The sequence below is a fragment of the Nesoenas mayeri genome, assembly GCF_963082525.1.
Source record: "Nesoenas mayeri genome assembly, chromosome: 1".
Taxonomy (NCBI): domain Eukaryota; kingdom Metazoa; phylum Chordata; class Aves; order Columbiformes; family Columbidae; genus Nesoenas; species Nesoenas mayeri.
This window is the reverse complement of record NC_137541.1, coordinates 11,224,847-11,242,996: the sequence shown is the minus strand read 5'-3', so window position 1 is coordinate 11,242,996 and position 18,150 is coordinate 11,224,847. Positions and strand designations below refer to the sequence as shown.

Here is an 18,150-nt window from a genome sequence, read left to right as displayed (position 1 = left end):
AACCCATCCACCCCAAAAAACCCCACTGGGTTTTGCACAACATCCCACATAGAGTTGAGTTGGTGACTCTTTGTCCTCCTCTTCACTTTATCCTACGTCAGGGCTCAGAGCACACATCTCCCTGCTTCTGCCACCGGTGAAAGGTTTATCCCACAGGTTCCCACACAAAAGGTATCAGAAATAACTGGGAACTTCACACACTTCTTTGTTTTCCTGAAGCATGATACCTCTCACTACTACCATGGCACACTGTAAGAAATCTTCACTAATTATTTAAGAGGTGCGTACATAATTTATTTGTTGCCTGCTCCCCTTTTCTTTAATTCAGATGTAGCACTGCAGCAGTTCAGCACAACAACACATGAGGAAATAACGCACGCTTCAGGATTTGGCACCCTGGGACAAACTTTGCCTTCTCCAAGACTCCCGCCTAGCAGTCAAATACAATTAGCAAAAGCTCATCTCAAATAGCCATAAAGGCTCTTATCAGCAAAGGTGTGCTCATTTGTCTTTCAAAATGCAATTTGGCAGGCTCTGTGGCTTGTTAAGAAGAGCTAATTTGAATATATTTTATTAAATTGCTTTGACCAAGTGAATGCAAGTTTGGGTTGGCTTTTACATCTAAAATCATTTTTAGTACTTTAATCATTTATGTTGTGCTAAAAGCTCTCAAAATTGTCAGTAAAATCCTACCAGTTCTCACAGAATAAAGTCTCATTGCATGACTAAGTGAAATCTGCAAGGTCATAGCACAAGAAATAATTTTTCTCTGAAGTCTATAGTCACGTACTTTTCAGGCAAGAACGTATTAAAATTGCTTTCTAAATGCGGAGTATTTATTCTGGTATAATGAACTGCAAGGTTTTAGGGGAGAGAATATGGTGGAGAGAGTCACACTGGTGTCAAACAACACAAAAAGAAGGACAATAGTTGTATGTGGTAAAGATGATAAAATACAGCCAGGTCCTTGGCAGAACATGCCCCTCTCCACTCAGTCTTTAAGGACACCTTTATAAACCTCTCACAAAGAGACATTCTCCTTGCTTTCTATAAGACTTGGGAGGGAAAGGAAAACATTTCTGTACCAATTGAGAGAGAATGAAAGATGTGCCTTCATTGCACAGCTCTTGTTACATTGTGGCAGGCATTGGGGCCCCCTCTAACATTGAAATTTTATTTAAATGGCCCTCATGCTTTATTACCCTAAGAAAAAGTTCCTGAGAGTGACAAATTATCTGTGCTTTGGCTCTGTGGTCTTGGCACTGTTTACAGACTACCCAAGTAACAAGGGATAATAATTCACACTAAATTGTTCTAAACTACAATAGAACTCCTTTGCCTCTTTGTTAGTTTGTCTGTTTGTTTTGAAACTGGCAGTCTCCCCATTTAAGAAAAAATGGACCTTTTTCAACAGGTAACCTGGCCGAGGGCGCAAGGGTGGGACATGAACATGGCGATCTCAGTTCCAGCGCTGATACTTTCATGAACATTTAACAGATGTTTTATGAGACAAGATCTTCAGAAGTTCAAACCCAGAATTTCAAGTTAACCTAAAATGCTGTATCTTTTCTTATATTTAAATATGCTTTGGAATAGAAAAACAAAATAACTCAACAATTCCAGCAATACCTGTCTATAGATGGTAAATATATTGATGCTTTTATTATTTTAACACTATTTTCAAGACCACTCGGCTCAGCTAGGCTGATGGTACTCCTCTGTCAACAATCAATGGTTTATCATCAGTCTAGATCAGCTAGAGAGTACCATGGTGGTAAAATTACTGCTCAAAGATACTACTGAGCTTGGGACCCCAAATCAACCAAAACTTTGTGGAGGTTCTTCCTCCATAATTTTTGAAAGTGACTGCATGAAAATACCAAGAGTGCTTGTGAAATCTTGAGCTAGGTTTTACAAGCTTATATGACAAATGACTTATTAAATACATAGGAAAAACAAGCAAACAAAACTCAGAACAGAACAAATGTTAAATAAAGGGTTTGTAAATGATTCTCTTCCTGCCTGGTCCCTGCTTTTGGAGTGGGCCTCCCATGGCCAGCTCCCCCTGGTCCCTCCAAAAAGTCTCTTGCTTTCTACCACCCTGGGGCACTAATAGGCCTCGATGACCATGACCTGCCTCACTGGAAACCTCCACCTGCACCCCTGTCCACAGGCTCTATTTCAGCCCAGTCCTGGGCTATGGTGTAGGTGAGCCTGTCTCCAGCCCTACCCTCTGGATGGGTTTTGGTCCTATCCTGTAGTTAGCCCATCTCCTAGGTGGACCTTTCAGATGTATGTCAAAACTTTTCTCTAGTCCTGTCTCTTGGATGGACATTTGACCTATGTTGTAAGCTTGTCTCCAACTTGTTCCTCACCCTATCTCCTTTTACTCATGACTGGAGGCCCCAATTGAATCCTGGACTTCGTCCATTGCTTGTCATTGTCTGAGACTGCTGACAGACCCTGTCACCAACTCCTTTAAACCTGCAGTCAGAGCTAAACACTATCCTCCCTCCCTGACTCAGGCTGGAGCTACAGAGAGGAAACTACCTTACCTCAGCATTAACTGCCGGGAACTAGAAGATGGAACTAGAAAAACTGTAGAACACTTTTCATGGATGTTTGCACATTTCTTCGTGGAGCAACTACAGATTTACTACCTGTGGTTGTGAAAGAGCTAATCTGACACCACATTCAGAGCCAGCATTTCTGCAACAGACACCTCATGCACCAGCAACCCCAGATTACTTATTAGCTGTGGCACGGTATGTCACAAATGCAGAGAAGTAGCTCAGGTACAGAGCTGACCTCACACTAAAAGAGCATTTAGAGCCATGATTGCTGGGGAGTAAGATGCAGAAATATCCCAACAGGTTCAGGCCAACTTCTGAAGTCCCATCCAGCGTGTACACTTTGGGTGCCACTCCACACCAAAGCTGGTTCTGTGCACTGTGTCGTTCCCTGCTAAAACCAATAACAATTGAAAAATTATGTTGGTTCTTTGCAAACAGTCGAGGATTTATGTAACTTAGAGATTTCTAAACCTAAGGCTGAGCAAGCACCCAAGTCACATTTACAGTCACTGAAAGGAACAGACACTTCCAGTGGTTTATTCATTCCAATACAGAGTATTTCTATCTGTTCCTTATCTAGACAAAAGATACTTACCTTTCAATTCTTGATTGAAGAAAAAATCTTTCTTAATAAAATGTATCGAAATATTAAATAAAAAAATAGCTAATGGGATAACTTAGAGGGTTTTTCTAATTTATACATCTACTGCAGCTTGGCCCAAGATGTTGGTCAGTCTGAGCTCATTCATTGCTCTCCTTCCTCCCTCTTCCCATCCAAAATAAAATCATACAGACTGACTCCTCCACAAGTTTAATAGAAAAAAAGTCATCTCGTTGAAAAAAAAAGCACACTGCTTATTGAAGCCTTGAATAATGTTAAAATTTTCAAAACAAATATTTTGATGAAATGATATTGTTTTATCAGCAATATTCAATGTATTTACAGAATCACAAACAGCTTCAGTTTTAATAACTTTGTTTAGCTAACTAAATATCAACTAACACCCACATATTCACTAATTTTCTTTGTTGGCATTATGAATGCCATGAAGTTACGTGTCATGATCTCATTTATGTGAGAAAAGCGGAGAAGGGGGGCTGTTTGACAGCCATGCAAACATATGAAGAGAGTTTGGGAGCAGAAAAAGTCAGAAAACAGAAATAACTACTCCAATCCATGTGAGTCATTATTATTGCTAACCTTTTATTACTGTAGATATTTTCATTTAACTCAAATTTTTAGTAGTCACAAACAACTATATAATCTTCCCAGAGGCAGTAAATTCTATCTTCTTACTACCATATCCTATTTCCAAAGTTATACTAACACTTTCTATTTCTGTGCCAGAGATTTTTTTTTTCTCACAAGACATTTATAGTCTTTGAATCACAAGTGATCCATTGTGGAACACACTGAAAAATGCTTCTTCCCAAGAAGCATTCTGTATGTTCAAAGAAATCAGGCTGAGTATTTTAAATATGTCTTACTCTCTGTTACACATAGTGTATAAATAAGATTACAGCTGCTCCCTAGCAACTCACAGATGCCTTCATTCTTGAAATTCATGGCAACAACACAAAGGAAAAAAACACCTCAATAGTTTACTGTAGCTGTTGCTTTTCAGAATCACTCGCCGGATCACTGAGTGCTGTAAAGGTCTGGGATGACAAGTCACAGGGCAGCTGACACGTTGAAAACTCTGATATATCATAGTAGCTGTGTGCACATTAGGAAAAAAAAAATATCAGAACTAGTTCATTGTTAAGTAGAACATTCAGGCTGAATTCTGCAAGATGTTGGGAATGCTTATGCCTCAGTTAGCATCACAAAGTATAACAGCGCCAGAGTCAACTGGTTCACTCAGATGTCTACTCATAGGAAAGTAGATAATAAGGGATGCTTTGTAGGATGGAAAAACCAGACACTTTTGACAGTTGATAATTAACAAAGTACTCTAGAGGACTTTAAAATCAAGAAGTAATTTTCGTAATTGTCACATTGTGTTCAATCCATAAAACATGAGTTCAGATTTGTACCCCTGCTATTGTACAAACATAAAAAACAGATCTAAAAAATCCCCTGTTATTAAGTAAAATATATTTTAAGGCATCCAATTTTGTTTCATAGTGATAGCAATACAGTATTAAATAACAAGACTACATCATTTAGTGGTTTCACAGCAGCTTTAGCTCAGGCTCTTAGCTGAGACTGGATGAGAACCCAAAAATCCCAACTCATGATGAGTACAACATGTACAAGAAGTGAATCCTTTTTGTAACAGAAGAACAATAAGAAGAAAGTGTTTCAGATTTCTTCTGCATTTCTGGCATATTTTGAGGTGGGCACTTATATAATTTTTCAAGCTCACTTATTCATAGGAAATTTTGCCCTGTCTCAGCTGCTCTTAATGCAATTTAACACCCACTGACTCACTCCCCAAAGGTAATTTTAAGTTGCAGGAAACTATCAGAGTCTTTTTTTGTGTGTTTTACTAACCGCGGGACTTGGAAACAGATTAACTATAATGTTTGACTTATTTTTGGTTTTGGTGTGTGGTGGTGTTTTTTTTTTTTAAGGAAAATCTTTAATTTGCTCTCAGCTTCTATGAGAAACATCTGAACATAAGCAACAATAGGACAGATTTTATTAGTGTTAAAGCCAATGGAAAGTTATAAATGAATCAAGAACAATGCTTTGTTCAAAGATTATCCACATCATCAAATAGTAATTAAAACTATGGTAATATTAGGCCACCCCTTCCCTTGAGCCTGAGCAAGCTTTGTTAATGCAGCCACCCATTCTTAGAGACTTCCAGCTGATTTTGTTTGCTGGAAGAAGGAACTCTTCAAAATGCCAGTTTATTGCTAAGGGAGCAGAGGGGGAGAAGCATCTGCAAAAAATAAATGAGGCTCCCTGTGTTTTGACAATCTCTTAATTTCCATTTGGATTACAAAGGAACTTGCAGATGTGTCTTCAAATTTCCCAGCCTGCATTTTTAAAAGTGATTTAATTTTCCTGACATCTCGACATTGGTTAGCAATGTGTAAACTCAACAGAAGTGAGTTTGGAGGATTCTATATTTAATGTCTGCAGATTTGGGATTTGGTTGCACACAGAACGTAGCAGTGGCAGTGGTATATCCCAAATGGGATGTATCTTTCTAAATACTGTATTACAAAAAGACTGTTACTGTATTTTGGGAATCTCTAACCAGTCTAACCCATCTCATACATTACTTTAATTCTTGTAAATGGACTCTGACCTCCCAATGAATACCCAAAATGTCCATGTTTTGCTGCACCAGCCCCTTCATAATTCCATTCTAAAAGTGACTTTGACCTCACTTCCCTTTGCCACAACCCGCTCAGATAGCAAACTGGTGTCCTCACCTTAGGGAAGAGGGAAAAGGCATAAATGTAAAGAGTGTACAACAGCCAACTTATGCTTGGAAAGGATTCGGGTTTTAAGAGCACTGACCTCATACTTGCCCACTCAACCAATCCCACTTACGATGAACTATTTTATTACACATTATTGAAGGAGTTGTCTCCTTGCTTTCAGATTTTTATCATTCTGCTCCTTAGAAAAACAATGTACTAAAGTGCACTTTCATGGAAAACTGCAGTTCTAGACCTACCAGCACCACTCATAAAAGTGCCCTGAACTCAGGGAAGTTTCAGCAACCCAATGAGGACACAAAAAGTGCTTCAACAACTTCAAAACACTTGAGGGTTTTTTTAAATTTTAATTTCAAAATGACTCTTCAAAATTTAATTCCATTTGGCTTCTATAGTTAAAAATTCCTCTCTGTTTTATTTGATGCTAAAAAAAGGTGTTTTAGTCTTGTGTTCCACGGAGAATAACAAAAAGAGAAAAAAAAGGGGAAAAAGGGACACAATATTTTTCTGGCTTTTGATAACAGCCACAGTGAACCTTAGTGGGTGGCAAAATTTATTCACTGGATACAAAAGTTTCATTAATTCCCACATTTAAGCACATTATCTCCTTTCTTGAAGCACTGCAGAGTACACCCAGGGCACATGGTGAATAGCTTTACAACTACGCGAATTATACCTACATGTGTTGTGCTATTGGTTATGTTTCCCTTTTTCAGGAGTGAAGAAGGATAAAGAGTGCAGACCAATATATTAATACAGAAGTGTCTTATAATTCAGGGTCAAAACAGTGACAAGCTCATCAGAATCTATAGCAATCAGAACATTCAAATGAAATTCTTCCATAGATAGAGAAATGTAAACCAAACGTTTGTGTTGTTCTTCTTAAAATCAAACCATTTTTTAAAAAAATAATCAATTCTCACATTTCTTCTTTATATTTTTCTTAATCATAAGGCTCTCCACTACCTCAGCCTTAACAAGGGCAAATGTAATATATTCTGGAACATGGTCATATATAGCACAGGTGGATCTAGTAGTTTATCAGAGAACAGAATGAGGTACAATACTCTTCCTTTGGCTAAAGCATATTCAAACAGAATCCAATCTGATAAATAGAGTATTAAAAAAAATGGTAAAAATAAATGGAATTTCAGTTTTATGGATCATCTTTATTTTTTAATAGATAATTTCAGATTTATATCGAACTTTGGTTAATTCATCTCCATTGACTTGGTGATTTTAGAGAAAGAACTACATAAGTATCATACCAATCATAGAGAAAAATAGTAATGATGAAAACTTTTACTGTTAACTTATCTGTCAAACCAGCTTTTGAAGCAGGAATTCCAGACGACCTATGGAAGTAGGGAGAAGTCATACAGATGCAAATTTTATATTGAGTTCAAGCAACGTGTTAAAGCCTCCCTTTGCACAGACCTCTATACAGGTAATGAAGAGAACAAGGCCAGCTATATATGGCAGCTTCTATAGGTAATGTATTAGTGTCATGACTTTATCTGTAAAATCTCTAGAACATAACACTAATGTAGCAAAAACCTTTAATGAGTCCAATAGAAAATTACCCCCAGGTCACAAATTTTTTTGGCAGCAGAAGCTTTCCTGAATATCCCTGCCCCAGGGCAGTTCAAATGTGAGACCAACATCTCTTTTACAAGTCACTCATCTCAGTTCAACTCTAGATGCTGATCCAAGACCTGAAAAGCTAAAAGGATGGATGGGGAATCCGCTGCCAACCTGAGCGCTTCAGCAGCCTCGCACCATCTGTGCATGAGGCACAGAGACCTCACACTGAGCAGTGGATGAAATGTGCTCATGCAGAACCTTGACTGGGTGTTCAGCAAGAAAGAGCTAATTATTATAAAACAGCATTCCAGAGATAAAATAAATAAATAAAAAATTCTAACAGTTGCTGGTGGACACCTTCTGTGAATGGAACTCATTGCCACGTATCAAATATCTGCATGTAGCTCTCACTTCGGAGGAAAAAACGGTATTTCTATCTAAGTATGAATATCATTTAAAGGCCAAGTCAGTGTATATGGGTTCACTCTACAGCTCCTGGGACTGTAATAACAGCATGCCTTATGAGCATCATGCATGGGTTGTTTCCGCAGCGATGTATCAAAAAGAAAACAGATTCAGAGACTAGATTTCCTTGGAACTGCCTCTCTATCTGCTGCTTTGTTCAATTATGCCACTGCTTGAAAAGGTTACACTGTACAACATGGCATTTTTTTGCCGTAGCAGTCATAGTGAAGCTTCAGTATGTTTTGTCACGTCAAAGCTCTTAACACAGACCCACATTTATAATATAGTGTTTATGTGGAAGAGAATTCTCTTCAATCAGCTTGGGGCAGACAGGCTCGTGTGTTGCTCTAAGGGATGTTCTCCACTCAGGTCTCCCTTTCTGTGTACTGCAGGGATCCCTCCCTCCTCTCTCCTCTCCCTAGAGGTGTTTTGGGAGCTGGAAATCAAAAGTATAGTTGTTGTAGTTTATTAGATTAAAAGAGCTGTCAATTAGCTTAGTCATAGGCCTTTGCTGTGAAAGGTCTATGTAAAAACAGAAGTTGAGCTTACTTCAATCAAAACAGGTCTGTGTATTTACTCAATTCTGTAGTTCAGTAGGTTATTCACCTATTTTTCCCACCTGCTAACTATTCATATGTATAGAATGTGACTTGAAACTCTATATGCATTTTTTTGTCTTTACTAAGACAAAATGCCTGATAAATGAAGCTAGTGAGATGAGATACATCCTCAACATTTATTTTGCTATACGGGTTTTCAAATTTTATTAAGCTGCTGTCTATTCCTTCTTACCTTTTTAAAGTCTGTAAAAAGCTCTGTAAAAACTGCTTATCATTCACACCACAGCAGCTTCATAATGCCTGACAGCACAGAGAGTTCATGAGTAAGACAAAGTTACATTAACCTTTTTAAGTTTAACTGACAATTATATGACTGTTTGGTTTTATTTATACACGATACTTATAACAGTAAATAGCATATACTAAGCTGTGTCTTAGTTGAGAGATATTTTAAAAAGCACATTGGACATCTTATACCTCCTTAACACAAATTTTCCTTTGTATCCCATCTACCTGCTTTTAAGTCTCAAGTTGTATTTACAACACTGTCTTATAAACATTCCCTTTGTTCTTCCAGGGGAAAAAAAGTCTGTTAAATCATATAAAGGACCCAAAAATACCCTGTTCAGCAGGGAATCTACAGCAGGCATAATATCAAGCTATAGCCTCTGTTTCTTATGTAAAAATGTTTGTTTGTTTTTTTGTTTCAAAGTCCTTTTTACCTTCTTGAATTGTAAATTAACCGTTGTTAGGCATGATTCTTAGCATATGTAAATCAGTGTAATCCACTGAAGTCAGTGGAACTGTGCCAGTTTTCAATCAGCTGAGTATCTTAGCATCTCTAATTCTGACTTCCTGCCTTGTTGAACCAACCTTTGCATTACTCTAAGGAGGATATTACACTGGTATTAAATCCAAGTTGGAGTTCTCCCTGATCTTGCCTAAACTCCTAATAAAGGTCAAAAAAGCAGTATTTAAAAATGTGCTTTAAAACTATTTTTGGTAGACCATTTTAAGACCGTTCCCAGATAGTATAATTAAGACTTAAAGGACACAAGGAGGAATTACACTTTAAATACAATCAGTCTTACTGATAACAGAACTCACATTTAGATGTTTCTAGTATTCATGTTGATTCATACCACCAAAGTATTAATTTACCACAACTAATTCAGAGGAAGAGTGATCTGGAGTTAAAGCTCTAAATGGGAAAAATGAAAATCTGAGTTCAATTCTTGGTTGGATCAGGATTCTCTCCGCATGGCAAATATCAATTAATGAGTAAAGGCACATCTATAAATTAAAGATCATGGTTCTTCTGTACATCATAATAAACCTCAGCTCTTTCCTGCCTCTCCATCTCTTACACATATTCGTTTTGTCTGTTCCTTCTACTCTAGATATATTGGTTTGCTTCGTTAAGGCTATGGATAAGTGTAGCCTCAATGGAGAGCTCTTAATTTAATGGCTTCCAAGTTTTCTTTCACAATTTTGCTTCCTATGAGCATTATATTGTTGTTCTCATTGCTACTAAGAGAAAAGGTGTATGAAATGTCCATTGGCATAAACAGATTCGTATTTTCAGAAATATAGTCACCACTGAAGTAATTCACTAAATCAGATCACAAATATTTTCTCGTTTTTAACTATATGTGGAGTACTCGTGAGTATATCATAGTGTATCCCCACTACTCAGATATTTTCAAAAGTTGTGATTAATGAAAGTTGCAATGGTTTACAACGGCTCTACTGCATGTGCAAAAGCAAGACGAAGAGTTGTTAGTTACCAGGACAAGACTGTGCTTCCAGGTCACTCTAAGAAATTTGTCAATGAACAAAGAAAAGCAAATGCTTTGAGGAGATTACTCTCTCTAAACATGATTCCATTAAATTGAGCGTATGTTGAATGTAAACACTGGATATCTATGTCAACACTGCAGAATAAATCAGTTTTTTATGTAGGTTCTGATCACAAAATGTCTACTATCCACCTAACAAGTCCATCACTTGAGTTCAATGATGTTTTAGGTTTGAATGTCTTTATTCCTTTGGAAGTACTTATTATACTCTATTTTACATTCTCTCCGGTCAAAAGCTCTCCTAGTCTAAAATCAAAGTAATCCTCTCTCTCTGCTCTGCCCTGGTGAGGCTGCATTTGGAGAAATGCATCCGGTTCTGGGCTTCCCACTTTAAGAAGAACAAGGAACTACTGGAGGGAATGCAGCAGAGAGCTACAAAGATGATGAGGGGTCTGGAGCATCTTTCTAATGAAGAGAGACTGAGAGAGCTGGGTCTGTTCAGCCCGGAGAAGAGAAGGCTGAGAGGGGACCTCATCAATGTTTATAAATATCTCAAGGGTGGGTGTCAAGAGGATGGGACCAGACTCTTTTAAGTGGTGCCCAACGTTAGGATGAGGGGCGATGGACGTAGACTGAAGCACAGGAGGTTCCATCTGAAAATGAGGAGAAACTTCTTTACTTAGAGGGTTCCAGAGCACTGGAACAGGCTGCCCAGAGAGGCTATGGAGTCTCCTTCTCTGGAGACATTCAGACCCACCTGGACATAAACCTGTGCAATCTACTCTAGGTAAACCTTCTTCAGCAGGTGGGTTGGACTATATGATCTCCAGAAACCCCTTCCAACCTTAACCATACTGTGATTCTGTGAGTGTTCAGGCAGTGTTCCTACACCTTTCTGTGTTGGCCAGAAGAAAATATTTCTGAGTTCTCCAGAAGAGAACATTGTGTAATAAAATTTCTTGCAGCACAAAGACCCACAGTCATCCAACACACATACAAGCACGTATAGCACTGATGGACCCTGAGATATCTTCAACGAGTTATGAAAACACAGCAAACTTACATGACACAGCAGCTAATTGAAAAGCCCTGTTTTTTGAAGAACTAATTCACTCCAGCTGAGAACACAGTAATTGTGCTTCTTCGAGAGCTGTCTTGGTCACTTACGGAAACTTCACCGAAGACTCAACTGTGTGAAGCAGACACAGAATGAAACTCCAGCTGAACCAGTGGGACTGAGTCCAGGGAGATGCTGACCAGACTGTGAAATGTTTATAATCTGTTCCATGTCCTTGCTATGAGCTTTAACCTCAGCACTTGGCCAAATCAAAATTGATTTTCCCTAGAAAAAGGAAAGACATTTCTCCTACCAAAAATCTGTCTGACCAAAATGCAGCTTTGCAACCCTACACACTCTGCTACTACAGCTGTTCACAGAAAGTCATGTCTGCTATTATTTTATAATAAGAGCAGTCTGCTCCCTTTTTTTTCCCCTTTAATTAATCATTCTATTATGGAGAGAGGAGGGATAGATAAAACAAAGGAATTTATTTCTTCGTTGAAGTTTTCCAACAACATGATGACTATAGTCTTAGTCTAAACAATTCTGGAGTTGGAAGAAGTAATGAGTCAGAAACAAAGCTGAAAATTCAATCTGACTGTTAAGTGTTTTTAAAGCTTGAGCAAGGCATGCAAGAACGCTGGTTTTAGTGTCTCGTAGTCTCCATTTTTCCAAGATTGTGGTTCATTTCAGAAGAGAACCAATTAAATGTTATTAGGCAGTGCAGAAAATAAATAAATAAGTAAATAAAAAGTCTTTCAAAAATGGGAAAGTGACAATAGCCTGTAAACAAGAGGAAAGAGGGAGAGAGGGAGAGACTGGCTCACACCTCGCAGGGCTTTGCATTCTCCCTTGCAGAGAAAAGAGCTAATTAAAACCCTGTGGCTAGAGAAAGACATCATACTATTTAGGTCAAACAAAGGGCTTTGATACAGAAGAATATTTTACATGGAAACATCCCCATTTCATGCTTTTAATCTTAGGATTACAAGCACATATTGACCACTTGCTGGATACTCTCTGAGATACCTTATTATTTGCTTGAAGTGTGCTATAAATTTTGGCTTTCAGAAAGAAACTTACCTACAGTATCCAGAGACGATTTTTTTTTCAACATGAATGTCACTGTGCTATACTTGAAGTATAGCTGGTAGCACCACATATTATTATGCTTGCCCAGCAATTCTCAGTATAAGACTGTTTTAGCAGTTTGTAAGTTTGCTGAATATTAACTACCTAAACTAACATTTTCCTCAGGGAAAAAAGTGACAACGTCAATCTCTTGGCTTTTCATTATGGATTTTACTATGTGGTCTCTACATGGAAATGCCAAGCAAAACAGTTGAGACAAAAACTCTTTTTTTTCTTGTTAGAAATCCTCTCTAACTCATTTCCCTTTGAAATACTCCATGGTCCCTGCATAGATTAAAAACTCAACACATGTATTCAAAGATACACTTTTTACTCTTTGGTGTTTAATTAATTTTAGTCCGAAAAGCACCTGCAGGTCACTGCAGAGATTTTATCAGCTAAATCCCCGAGATCCTACATGCAGGTGTTTTCCAACTCAAAAAGCATCCCTCCTAGAGAACATCACATCTCCTCAGAAGCTAAAGCTCAGACTTGTTGTGGTCTCTCAGGTGATCTCTACACCCTTGTGGTCTAAGTAGTGGGAGAAAAAGAAAGTGAGAACTGAATGAAGAATAAAGATTAAGAGATTGGGATATGGAAGTAGGAGATACCAGCTTGGAAAATGGCAGGCAAAGAATAAGGAGAAGAGAATGTAGAAGAGGAGAAGAAATAGAAAAAATATACTGGAGAAAACCACAGATCTGGGACTAAGAACTAGTGAGAAGGGAAAGGTTAAAAGGGGGAAGAAAAATACCCAGGGAAGAGATGCAACAGGAGTATTTGGGCAGGCTGGCCACACAAACCTGGACAGAATGTTCAGGAAAAAGTAAGGCAAAATGAAGAGTCCAGAGAAAGGTGCTGAACTGGAAAAAAATGAAGAGAGATATCCTAAAATAGGGCTAAGAAGCCAGTGTAAGGGAGAAAGGCAGACTGGCCAGACAGCAAATGCACAGACTAAGGCAGAAACATAGAATATGTTCAGGATAGATGAAAGGCCATGCAGTACAGCATGGCCATACAGCAGGGATGGAATGGAAAGTCCAATGGTGGATCAGAGGTATGATGCTGAAGGAGGAGATGGTAGGGAAAAAAGAGACATGGCAAGTGCAGAAGAGAACAGATTACACGAAAATCAGGTGAACAAGAAGGGCGTTCCCTCCTTTTAGCTGAAACTCCTCACCAAAACCTGGAGAGACATGATTCACAAGCTTCGTTGCTCTCTGTCAGCAGATACATGTGAAATCCACCTACAAAAATTCTCGTCAGTTTTCCACGCTGGGTAAACCTCACAGTTCCTCAGAAAGCTCAAGTGATACACATTTCTGTGTTGTCGAGATCCTGTGCTGGAAACCCATGTGTGTATCAATCTGATGCTTTGTGTTAGGATCTCGTGATTCTGTCTTTAGTTCGTTTGGGGTTTCCAAGATTAAAAAGTGCATCTAAAGCATCTACCTTAAATTGTGTTGCCATATGAAGCACTTAAATACTAGGAAAGGCCAGAAGTAAATCTCTGTAATCTTCTTTTGTGTTCCTCATGTACATGAGGTGACACAGCCCTTCCTTCTATAGGACAATGATGTCATCTAAATTGAAAATTCCACAGGGTAAACGTGGACATCTGAGCTAGTCATCTAGCCTTGCCTTATAGTCAGTTAAGGGAAAATGTCCTTCTGGGACAGGATTCACGTGAGACATGTGGATGTTTGGGTAAAAAGTCATTAAGATCAAAGGAATACATTAATACAGTTTAAATCTGAGAAACTTCACACCTGATTTTTTCAATGTGTTTCTTTTTGGCTTTGAAACACAGTTACTATTCATTTCAGGGATCATTTGGGGACGTTATGACTTCTGAAAACCAAATCACCAAGGGCTTTTGTTGGCTGACAGAATAACCTTCCTGATATACCAGCAACATTTCCCTTCAGTATAAAGTCCTACATCAACCCAGATATCTATCGGTTCACAGAAGGAGCCATGGGACTTGTGCGGGGACAGAAAGAGGGAAATATATGATCCTGCAGTTGCATACTGGATCATGTTATATACAGACGAAGTCATACAGGCAGCATAATCCTGAAATTTTCTGCATTTTTGCTTCATTTTGCTGCAATTACAGTTGTGTTTCTACCTTCTATGAATAGAATATAGCACAAAAGTTTCGTCTCAATGCCAGAAGAATTGTAAGTTGTTGCCTAAAACACACTTTGGGTTAGATTGAAACAGCTGAATAAAAGTAGATTTCATTCTCGTCTACTTTTCTTCTAACCCAAAGCTACCTCATTTCAGGAAGTATGTGTCAGAAAAATAGTCTCCCTTGTTAACAGAGAGCAGAATTTTCCACTGTCATGAATGGTTGCTTCCTGGATATTGTATTTGACAAACATTAAAAGCGCTTGCTTCAGGTAGAAGTGTTGCAACAATGGTAAGGCTTATGTCTGATACTGCAAAGTTGATTAAATATTAGCAGTAAGCAAGTGCTGCAGCATTAAGAGATTGAATTGATGGATGTCTGAGTTGTTCATTTCTCTCTCAGCAATCACTGCAGAGTTTAATTCTCTTTAATTCACTATGTTGGGATGAAATGATCATAATGTCACTTCAATTTCTAGTTACTGCAGTCTAAAGGGTGTCTTCTTACTTACACGAGCAAGCTCGTCCACTCCACTCGCAGTTCGTGCTAATGTTACAAGATCTTCTTGCATCTTATCTACCCATGATTTTATCCTACAAAAACCAAAAAGATAAGAGAGACATCCAATCAGATCACTGTCAAATGGAACTTACACACAATTATATAGCACAGAAAAAGGGCTTAAAGTCAGAATACACTGATAAAATTGAAAACAAAATCAACAAGACCTGTCTTTGTTAAAAATATTAAGCTTAGAATGGGTCAAAATACTCAGGCTACACACTTGTTTTTTTCTTTCTTTTACTTCTTATCAGCTGAAGTTTGCCTGGTGCTCTCCAGGACAGACACTGTCTTCACCATCAAATATATTGCTGCCTCTTGTTGACAGGTACCAAGGTCTTTTCCAAATGTGATAGAGCCTAACTTATGTGTATATATATATATATATATATACACACTTATTATTATTATTATTATTATTTTCAGAAGACCCTCTACCCAGCCTTAATGACCTAATTCTTCTCATACATTTTTCTGAGGTGGTCACCACACCAACTCAGCTGTAAACTAAGGATTTCATTGTAGCTATCACAAGCTATAGCAAAGATCAGCACAAAAAGCTGGTGCACTCCCTGCCAGAACAAACTGCTTGGCCTGCAGCTCACTCCCACCAAGGTCTTTCCTGAGACACTTGAGGCCACACTCCCAGCAGATAGCATAAGGGAAAAAACACAGCTGAAAGCAGGCTGACAAAGCAGAATAAACCTTCTGCCCTGCAGCCCCTCTCTGGACACACCGAGAAAGCAGCAGTGGGACCAGCAGCAGCAGCCATAGGTGGTATGAGTGATTTTGGCAAAACGCGGCTGCTCCTGGCTGATGTTCTTCACTGGGGAACAGGCAGTGATTTATTGCTGTGCATGCTCAGCTCCCTGTGCCCAGTGAACCTGACTCTTTGGAAAAGCTTTGAATCCAATACAGTGTTTAGATTTCTATGCCATGTCACGTTTTGCAGCAGGAAAGGAGCCATGCTACCGGTTTATTCCAGTGAAGTCCACGTTCACTCCCGTAACCAAAGAAGGTTGTACTGCTTGCCTAGGCAGAAAGTTTAATCTACAGTTTGTCTGTCAGAGCACCCCTGTCATTATCACAGCTCCCTCTTCTGAATCATGGAACAGATACATATATCTATACTAATCTCATACCCAAGGAATGACTGCTTAGATTATTCATAAAAGTGGGAAAGATGGGAAAAATAGACAGACTCCGTTTTTGCTGCAATATGGAAAATTTGGAAGACTAAGAAAGAATATGGGGAACTGGTTTTACTCCTTTCCATGATCTTTGTGTGTTAAACCACAATCAATATCCTAAAAGAGCAAAATCTCTATTATGGAGTTGTGACTTTGCTACTTTTATGAAAGGATTCTTCTCCATGCTTTAGAAGAAAGCAATTAGTCATACAATCGCAGAAGATTTAGGGCTATGACATCTTAACATGAAGGACCTTCTGGTAGCCCAAAATAATATGTGTACAAATAGGAATAGGAACTATCTGGACAGAAAGGTACTGAGTTCTACCAAAGTGCCATATTTAAGACAAAACACTCTTCTTAATCCACATTGGGCAGCTCCCTGGTCAATATCCTGTCTGCCATGAATCCTATTTGAATACACTTATCCACAAGTGGAATATTCTGACATAGTAAACAAGTACTTCTTGTCTTGACAGGAGGAGTCCTACTCTATAAAATACTCAGTGGGTTCTCCAAGAGGAAAAAGCAAGTACAGAAAATTGTGAAAATTGTTAAAAGAAAAAAATAAACGTGTAACATGGAATGTAAGAAGTGCTTACTGTGACAAACCCATTGACACTTAAAAAGGAATTGATGGGAATTAGAACAGTTGTTAAGATTCCAGTCATCTGATAGTAGATTAGTAATAAACTGCTAATAAATTGGGAAGAGCAAACTTCCTCATTTTAGTGGGAAACTGTAGGGTTTGAACAAGTGTCTTCAATAGAAGTCTTACTGATACATAATTCCCAGAGGTACTCTCTCCATATTGTTGCATGTAAAGAGGATTTACCTCAAAACAGGCCTACTTCTTAACTTGATATATCCCCTGCTCTTTTCATAAATCCTAAGAAAGTCATGGGGTGGCAGTAGAACGACTAAAAAGACTGGAAACTCTATGAGTTTGTCCTCCAGTGCCCCACCAGAACTCTCTGCTGCAGGAATTAACATCTCCCTAAATGTTTACAACACACAGAGTGCTACAGGACAGACCTCCAGACGGACACACTATTTTAACAGGTGTCCAAAGGCTCCTTTTATCCACTGGAACTACGCAGCCCTTTTTCTAGATTTTTCTTGACCCTCCTTACCCTTTGTGTGATTTGACTAATATTTAGGCTATTTTTGCCATTCTGTGGTGATTTGAGTCACTTTTCTGCCCATCTCCAAGCCAAATAACAAGTAGAGTCTTTCAGGTTAGTGTTGATGTTTTTCCATGGATGTTCAACAGAGACTAATAAGTGCAACAGGTCAACAGAGTCATGGTCTGTATTTGTTTTCTACTTTTGCACCATATCACCAAGAGTACTCTTACTGCCTTATTTCTTTGCTCATTCACATCCTACGTCTCCAACTTGGCCACACAAAAGCAATATATGTGGGGATTTAGGGACCAATTACATTTTCATTGACTATTACAACTGATTCCGTTGTTGTTTTAATGCTCCCAAACCTTCCCTTCTATACTTTGCTTTCCAAAATCTGATGCAAAATAAATTAACTTCCTGGTTTAAATCCCCATAAAGCCCTTACATTATATAAATATTTAGCTTTGTAGAGAAATCAGTTAAAAATCACCTCTACACTGTATTATGTTTACCGTGGCTTTAAGCCCATCATGTGTATCTGTGAGAACAGTCGCAACTCATGAG

The 18,150-nt window shown here is 38.5% G+C and overlaps 1 protein-coding gene across 8 annotated transcripts in view; it reads right to left on the bottom strand.

Moving 5' to 3' along the window:
- Positions 1–18,150, bottom strand: part of CACNA2D1 (calcium voltage-gated channel auxiliary subunit alpha2delta 1) — a gene marked incomplete at its 5' end in the record, with an annotated part of 394,641 nt that overhangs the window by 325,289 nt on the left and 51,202 nt on the right. For all 8 annotated transcript variants that reach the window (XM_080363990.1, XM_080363991.1, XM_080363992.1 and 5 more), the window contains one exon: positions 15,217–15,298. In XM_080363990.1, the coding sequence (XP_080220116.1) occupies positions 15,217–15,298 (82 nt within the window). The remainder of the gene's footprint in view (positions 1–15,216; positions 15,299–18,150) is intronic.